Source organism: Morus notabilis, unplaced genomic scaffold, assembly GCF_000414095.1.
Source record: "Morus notabilis unplaced genomic scaffold, ASM41409v2 Scaffold179, whole genome shotgun sequence".
NCBI lineage: Eukaryota > Viridiplantae > Streptophyta > Magnoliopsida > Rosales > Moraceae > Morus > Morus notabilis.
In genome coordinates this window covers 784591-793623 of record NW_010360916.1, presented here as the reverse complement: position 1 = coordinate 793623, position 9033 = coordinate 784591, and the positions used below count along the sequence as shown (strand labels likewise).

Here is a 9033-nt window from a genome sequence, read left to right as displayed (position 1 = left end):
AATATCTCTAACTAATTCTAATATATATATATATATATATATATATATATAGACAGAATAATATTAGAAATAAACATTTTATAAAAAATTGGTTCTTAAAATAGACTTTTGTGTGATTACTTCATATAAAAAAAAAAAAGATTATTAGATTACTTCTACAATCTTACTTTACCACCCATGCTCAATAATATGTTATGCGGATGCGGTTGTGTGGAGACTTGAGTAAAAATTAGGGCTATCGTTCGAGTAGAAATGAATGAGTATTCTCCGTTTTAGGAAGATTTATAAATGGATGAAAAACACGAGAACAAAATGACACTAATGATATTATTATATATTTAAATTTTATTTATTTTATCAATTTAAATTTAAAATTTAAATTTTATTATAATAAAAATTATTGAAGAACAATCACATTTAATTTTTTTATTATAATAAAAAATTATTATATAAAATTATAAATAAATCTTTATATTGTTATTACCACGAGCAGTGAAATTAATTAAAAAGAAGAATATGCACGGCACGTGCAGGCAAAGTATTTTTTTTTTAAAGTACAGTAGATAAGAAGAAAATAACAAAAGACGTTGGAACGGCAAAGAAGGGAAGTGTGATGGCGCTGTTAAGGAATGATACAGTGCTTTTAGGACACGAAACCAATGTTGGAGCTCATCCATGGGCGTCATGTAATTCCAGTCGTGTTGGCGGGTTATGGCTAAATCCATTCCCGATCTCCATTAATCCTTCCAATGACGCAGTTTCGCGGCGTGGTCGCCGTTGCCGTTCGAAACCGTGGCCTTCAGTTTCAATTCGGTCGCTTTTCGATAAACGAACTCCCAAAGCGATGGCAAATGCGGAGAGGCACGAGCAGCAAAAACGACAAGAGGTGGAAGAGGAAGAGGAAGACTATCGAGTGTTGACTTCAGTGAGAAGCAGTTATAACGACATCATGATTTTGGATACTGCCGACTCAAGAGTCCTGCTTCTTGATCATTCTTGTAATTGTCCCCTTTTTTTTCTGATTTTTATGAGTTTGTTTTAGTTCATTTTTTGATGGGATTTCTTGATTTTTGAACTGAATGTGTGGTTGTTTGTTGATGCAGATAATGTGCATAGCATTCTTTACAAGCATAAGAAATGGACTGATTCCTACTGGGTATGAGCTTTTGGCCTTTTCTCCTTTCTTGTTTGTTCAGTACATGTGGAATGGATACGGCTAATACTCATGAGGTGTTGGTTGGAATTGTTAGGCCTTTGGTTTGCTCCCATAAGGTCTGGGTTCGAACCACCTCATGGGCACGTCATGATAAAAGTTATAGTTTCCTGTCTTCTAAAGATTGTTGAATTTTGATGGAAGGTTCCAGTTTCTAACTTGGTATCACAAAGTGAGCTCGGGGGATTTCTGAGCATAAAAAAAAAAAAAATGGATATGGCTAATTGAAGTAAGAAGGTGTAAATTAGGGCCAGTGTTACTTATCCAATTATTCATCTTTACCACTTTGTGTTGGGTGGCTTGAAAAAGAAAAGAAAAATACTTGGGGCACTACTTGTGTAGAGTGCCATAACTAATAGAAGGTTCACCTTATTCATGAAACTCACTTTCTATTAGTGTGTGGAACGCTGTTGAACTTCTTTAGCATTTTTTCAAAATATAATTTCCACGTGATAACAAGATGATTTGGCCTTTTCATTTAGGGATATGTGCAAATATGAACTTTTATAGCTATTTTTTAGTAAATGGCCGAAGTTTTCTAGAATTAGGGAAATGGCCATTTATCGGTGATAAACCATGGTAAACCAATGATAAATTGGTTTATACTGATTGACTTGGTGGTTTACCACTAATTGACCAATATCAGTTAGCCACAGACCAACTTCAATTAACAATTTATGGATTAATTAGTGATAAATCATTGGTAAATTAATGATAATCCATGGTATATTAGTGACTGACCACTGTAGAAAATAAATAAATATATTTCCCTAAAAAAGAAAAAGTTCAGTCATTTGCCAAAAAGAAGAGGTAAAATTCGAATACCAACCTTCCAAAAGTGATATTCCTCTAAGTTCTTAAGTAGGCCATCTTCAATGTGTTAAGTTTCTAACCTATAGCTTCCTTTAGCAAATCCTTTTAATTCTCAAGGTTGTGAATCACAATATAATAGACAGAACACCTTTTTCTTTTTCTCCATGCACTGCTATGTGGATAAAAATTTAATGAACTGAGTGGACAGTGATTAATTTCTGTTGCTCTTCGGATGGTACTTCACTTGCCCTCTATGAGTCATAGAGAAGAGAAAGTGCACGAAACTTTTAAATTTCTTTCTGCATGTGAATATTAGATTTCCCACCATGAGACAGCCTGTTGAAAATAGCTTTTCACTCTCCCTTTCAATGTGTTTTCTTTGTTCCTCAGGACGAGTTTGCTAGCTTGCCACCAATTGTTCCAAAAGGTCCCATTGCGATCCTTGGATTGGTAATTTCTCTTGAATATGAAAATGATGATGATATTTTGTTGAAATAGCAATATTGAACTTTTTTTTTTTTTAACCAAACAGGCCATTTAAATGCTAAAGTAGAACTTTAAAATCTTTTCAGGGTGGTGGAACTGCTGCTCATTTGATGCTTGATTTGTGGCCTGAATTACAGCTTGAAGGCTGGGAAATTGATCAAATAGTGAGCACTTAATAATATCTTTCTCCACTAATTACATGCAAACTTTTTGACACGCATCTTGGTTTCGATGCAGTGATTTTCAACATTCTGTTTAACTAAATCGTAATAAGCCATTCTACTAAAAAAAAAAAAAATCATAATAAGCCATTAAATTAGTATTAATAGAGAACTTTTCATGTTAAAGATGAAAGATGGTGCATCATAATCATTTAGATAGAAGCTAAATGAAGTCCTTTTGTATATGAATGGTTAAAAGTAGTTACTTGGTGGGCTGCATTTTCTTACCCTGTGTTTGAGAGATGATCCCCTGCATATCAATAATGATGTGAATTCTTCATGTAGCTGATCCGACATAAAATTTCTTTCCTAGAAGAAATATTACTATTTGGAAGACTAGAGAGAGATGGCTTGCTTCTTTTACAGATTGAGCAAGTTTTCTATGAAACTTACATTGCAAGTGGAAAAATTATTCCCGAAGAGATTAAAGTGTTTGGCAGACAAAATTACTCAAAATATCTATTAAGAAAAAGAACAAAAAACAAAATAAATACTCAAAACAAGAAAATAGTCTGCTTCAGGGCCAAAGAAATAAGAACTAATGGACCACTTGAAAGACAATCTTTTTGTCCATGGTTCTTTTTGTACATCTTTTTTTGGAAAACTTTTAGTGTTTAGCTTTTCACGCGTCAGTGATAAATTGTGTCACACCAAGATCAAAACTTACAGATATTAGCAGAGCTGTAATAATTGTTTCAATTAATGATCCCTATGTTTTCTTTATATTTGCTAGCTACATGCTTAGATGTCTTGTTCCTATGATCAATGCCTTACTGGATCTGGTATTTTTAGTTGATTGATAAAGCAAGAGACTATCTTGGGCTCTCTGATCTTGAGAAGCATACTGAAGCTGGCGGCATACTTAACGTTCATATTGGTGATGCCCTTTCTCCCTCGGTTAATATTTCTGGAGGTTATGCTGGTGAGATTCTTGTTAGCTTGCTCTCTGTATAACCTGGTTAAGCTCCTAATGTTGTGGACATCTGATGTCAAATTTTCAGTTCTTATTTAGTATTCTTGATATTCTTCCGAAAATTTGGTAGCTTTGTTCACACCTTTGATCTATTTACCACCCAGTAGATACTGTAAAAGGCGAAGCAGCATTTAAGTTCTAATATAGACGATGACTCAATTACTTTATGCTTCTTTCTAAAGCAACTCCATAAATTAATGTTCTGTCTCTTCACCTTCTACTAGAAAGTCTTCCAAGTGTCTCCCCTTTTATGTTTTTCTAACTAGTGCTTGCAGTAAATGTCAGGCCTTGTTGTTGACTTGTTTTCTGATGGAGGGGTTTTGTCACAATTAGAAGAGGTATGTATCTTCTCTGTTTTGTGTGCTCTATTGACAATGTGTAATGTGTGAGCTTTGACATCCCCCTTCAAGTTATTGCGAATATGCTCCATGTGATCACCTTGCTCTATCAAAGATTTACGAAAGATGGTTGCTGCTCTTGCGAGTAGCTACTTATTAAATGCAATATAAAGCCAACAGTGTTCCGCTCAATTTATTATTGCTTACTAGTACCCTTCACTTCATATCCTTGGAATATGATTTATGGCTTATGAAAATGGCTCATGGTTAAAGGTGGTAGTCTTGGAACTGGGATAGCAAGAAAATTTTTTGGTATGCAAATTAAATTTCTCGTGAATATTTGTGTTTGTGAGTATGCATTTGCAACGGCACACTGCACCTGCATACACGTGGTTTTTCAGTCATGTTTCTCATTTGACAGGTCGCTACTTGGTTGGAAATGAAGAAGTGGTTGATGCCTAATGGTCGTATCATGGTGAATTGCGGTGGCACTAGTGGAGGATCTGAAGTTGATCCTAGAAGTACATCAAGTAATGGCTCCTTGGTTCAGAATTCTACAATCAAGGCACTATCTGAAGCTTTTGCTGGAGAAGTATGGCTCTCTGAAAATATTGCTTCCCTGGATTTCAATTTATGCCATCTAATTATTTTCATTCAATTTTAGCATTATATTCGAAGCTACTGGCGCAATACTAATAAATTTTTAAATGCCAATCAACGTAAAATTCCAAAATCATTTTAAGAGACGGCTACATTTTGAGTTTTTGGAAAAAAAAAAAAAGAAAAAAGAAAAAAAATCTCAGAATTTGATAGGGATTCTCCTACTCAAGCTAGTCTGAATCTGCAATAAACAGTTTACAAAATACATGTCAAAATTCGAAGTTGGCTTCATCCTGCCTAGTATTTCCATGTTAACTTTTTGTCTCATATGCAAAACTATGCCCATTCAAATGGTAGTCTTGTAACCGAACATTCCAATGATTATCTTCCATATAGCATACTGTCTTATGTTTTCAGTGTGGCTGGTTGATTCATTTTCAAACAATGAGGCGTTTCATTATTTTAACCCTGTCTTAGCATGAAAATGGGAACATTAATATGCTTTGACTGCAAATGATATTGTGACCAAGGGTTATTTTGAGACCAAAGAAAGCTCTCTCTCTCTCTTTTTGTCACATTAATTGATGCAGATATGCTGGAAGAGACTGGCAAAAGAAAACGGTGAAAATCACCTTGCACTGACAGGACCTTTACCAGATTTGGATTCATGGTCTACAATGGTACCGTATCCTCTGAGTACCAGAGTAAAGCAATGGAAGCCATACGGTGAGTTTTAGGCGAAGCCGAAGCTAGCTTGTCGCGTGCCTGCGAAACTACTTTCATCGTCAAACTACAACTGAAGAATGAGAACCTGAAGACTTGGTACAAATTCGGAGGTTTACTTTAATTTTTTTTTTTCTTTTTCTCTTTTCTAGTTGATCAATTGTTATCTCAAACTGACGCGCAATATCGTTTTCATTGCAGAAAGAAACCACAAGTGATTGTTCAACTTTACAATTGTTTATATATACAGTAGCTTGTAGAATGATCAAGGATAAATTTGACTAATGTGACACTGTATTTGAAAATGACATTGCTTTGGTTGTAATGCAAAATTTGCTTCATGTAAATGACAGTCTGGTTCCTTGTGATGCATGAAATCACGTCTTTTAAGCTTCAACTGGCAAAGGGGGAAGCACATTTAGGTTGTCTTGCGTACACATGACATATCAATGATGCATAGAATGATTGATAAGACTATTTGATAACGCACCTTCTTGGAATTCCCAATTCGTTTACATGAGCATTTTCATATAATTAGGGCAAATCATGCCAGCTGGCTGTAGCCTCACTAGTAAACACAATTTTATGCAAGTTATAGCAACATTATGCTAACAAGAGAAATGTTAGCATCGCTCTTTTTATCACTCTCTGTATTTACTGTTTAACGTGTGGACTCTATTAATATGATATATTATTAATTAAGCATTATAGTAGAGTACACGTGTCAAATAGTGAATAAATATAATAAAAAAGAGTGACAGAAAAAGTGATGTTAGCATTTCTGATGTTAAAAACACAAACTATTGAATTAGAAAACATTTACGGATCAGGTTGAAAAGTAATATTGAGTAAGAAAAATTACCAAAGAAGTTTCCCTTAAATAAACCAAAGTAATTTAGGGGTCAGGTCAAAAGTATAAATCATAATATATAATTTTTGTTTAGGAAAAAACCATATAGCTAGACTAAGTAGGGCGGCAATTAGCTAGGCATAATAATGGATCAGGAGTTTACTATATATGCTACGTTATGTACATATTAATGATGTTATAAATGCATGCATACACAATATTGTGTCATTGCTTTATTGTTTTATGTACAAAATAAAATAGTAATAAATATGTACAAGTAAATTGCACGTAACAGAAATTGACCAGTGGAGTTGTGGCACTACTTGCAGGGAAACAACCATATAAATATAAATATATATATATATATATATATACAGATCAAAATCAAATCACATATTATTGTGATGCAGTGTCCGTAAAGGTGACGGTACCTTTGATATTCTCAACATGCATCCAACCCTCCAGTACTTTTGAAAATATATGTATGCGTATAACCAACTATATTACCAAATATATACATACATATGTATACATATATTATATTATATATGTGCAAACACATGTAATGGTTGAACAAAATATAGTAATGTAAAATGTAGTAGAGACTAGAGAGAGGTAATTAAGCAATGACGATTGATATCGATGAGCCATAATTTGGAGAGTTTCATCACCGTGTTTGACCAGCAATTCCAATATTAATATTATAGCCAATATATATATATATATATGTATATGCGTATGTGTCTCTGTATAACATTATATTGTGTTAATCCTTTTGGTCGTGAGAGAGAGGGAGAGAGATTGCGTAGGAATCCCTTTGAGTCTGAAACAGAGGCATCCAGATCCCGGAAAGCGTAACTCTTGAGTATGTGTAATATTTATAATATATAATATTTGGGAATAGAATAGAATAGAATAAGAAAAACGAGACCTTGAATTGTGTTGTCTGTGTTGGATCAGCACGTGTAAACGCCACGCACTTTAAGGAATTTGCCTTCTCAATATGTATAATATCTCGTAGCTTTTCTCTCTTGACTATGAATCTTTCACCTTCTCTCTCTCTCTCTCTCTCTCTCTCTCTCTCTCTTGATTATCTTATTCTAATATTTTTCACCATCCGCTAGCTGTTGCTGATGATGAAAGCTTAAAACCCTTTTTGTCTCATTTGCTTTTGACATTTTTGCTTATAATCTATTTATTTTATTCTCTAATTTTACCTTTTTCTAAATCAGAATTATGATTCAAAATTATTTTCGATTTACGTGTGTTTTTTATGAGAAAAAATATTGTAACGAATCATGATTCAAATCATGGCATGAATCCACCAACTAAGCGCACCATAACACACTCATATATAGTACATATGATTTTTTTTTTTAAAAAGAGACCCCCCTTAGTCCTGTGACTTTGATTTTTCATTAATTTTAAGCTTACCAGCTGCGGCCATCATTTATTTCTTTAAGTCAAATTTTCAGAGAAAAAAATACATATATTTTTTATGTAAAAAAAAAAGAACAAGAAGAAAAGAAAAAACGCAAGCACATACAAAGTCTGCTTTTTCATTAGCTTTAATTAACAATTAGAAGGAGAAAAAATTCTGCTTACACCATTTTGAATAGTTGTTTCTAATTTCAAAGGTGTACCTAGGATCCTGAATCATCATCATTCGCATTATCCTCACTCAGATTAAGCACCACTTTGCCCTATACCCAATATGAATATTAACTATTTTAAAAATTGACAATATATGAAAGTGTGTAAAGGGTAATATATATACCACATGTATGTTTTTCGAACAACTAAAAAAACCTCCAATGTTACCCACACTTTGCACTGAATTTGATGCAAATCGATCCCATATGTATAAACATATGTTCACACATACCTTTGAATTGGACATCTTTCAAGAGATTAAAACTCTTTCTTTCTTTCTTTCTATCAAGTCTTATTCTCATTCAAAAGAATAATAATAAAAAAAAAGTATTACTTTTGATGAAATGTATCATCACTCCAATAATCATGTAAGACCATATAACTAACTAATGTACACAAATCTTAGAAAATCTTTAACAATGGTTTTTGACCTACTTTAAATGCTACGTGCCCGTTACTCAAATTATGATTTTTTATTCTGACATTCGAAATTCAAATTTTTTGTGAGAGAAAAATACTGTAGCAAAATCAATAATTTGAGTTTGAGTATATAAAATAAATGAGCTCTACATTTTTATAGTAGTATTATCTCATATCTTATCTTATATTACTAGTATGTGACAATATACGTTTTTGTTTCTTTTTCATTTTCTATTTAAAATGACTTTGAGATTAGCAAATTTAGTACCCTCAAAAAAAGAAAGAGTTTAGAAAATTTGGAAAAATAACAATATATATATGTCCGTAGGTGGTGGTGATGAATAAGTTAATTAAGTAGTTTGGAGAGGGTTCAAATGTGATACTATTTGCCTGCCTATTGGTCAAACTCTATATGCGGTGAGTTTGTTGGGATTATATATATAGTCAAAATGACGAATGTGAAAAATATTCAAAGATGTGAGAGCAAAATGCGCAGGCAAAAGGAGGAAATTAAGCTCCCAAACTGACAACTTAGGGAACAAATAGAGAGGCAAATATATAATAAACCGGGATATCAATATATATGAAATTCATTTCTCATTTCTTTAGTGGTGGATATATCAATTATCACATAAAGAAACAAAGCGAAATGCCTTTATTCCTCTTTGACTCTGACCCTCGGCAGTACTTTTGACAGATACATAATATGGTTACATAGATATTGTATTATATATATATATATA

At 33.1% G+C, this 9033-nt stretch overlaps 1 protein-coding gene across 2 annotated transcripts in view; it reads left to right on the top strand.

The window, feature by feature from the left end:
- Nucleotides 1–5466, top strand: part of LOC21406744 (probable polyamine aminopropyl transferase) — a 7701-nt gene extending 2235 nt beyond the window's left edge. Inside the window, exons 1-8 of one of the 2 annotated variants that reach the window (XM_024165367.1) lie at nt 615–998; nt 1104–1156; nt 2417–2476; nt 2599–2676; nt 3526–3655; nt 3992–4044; nt 4466–4636; nt 5235–5466. In XM_024165367.1, the coding sequence (XP_024021135.1) occupies nt 845–998; nt 1104–1156; nt 2417–2476; nt 2599–2676; nt 3526–3655; nt 3992–4044; nt 4466–4636; nt 5235–5381 (846 nt within the window). In that variant the 5' untranslated portion in view covers nt 615–844 and the 3' untranslated portion in view covers nt 5382–5466. Of the gene's footprint in view, nt 1–614; nt 999–1103; nt 1157–2416; nt 2477–2598; nt 2677–3525; nt 3656–3991; nt 4045–4465; nt 4637–5234 lie in introns of those variants that run through there. The other variant, XM_024165368.1, reaches the window with a different exon arrangement.
- The last annotated feature ends 3567 nt before the right edge of the window (nt 5467–9033 follow it).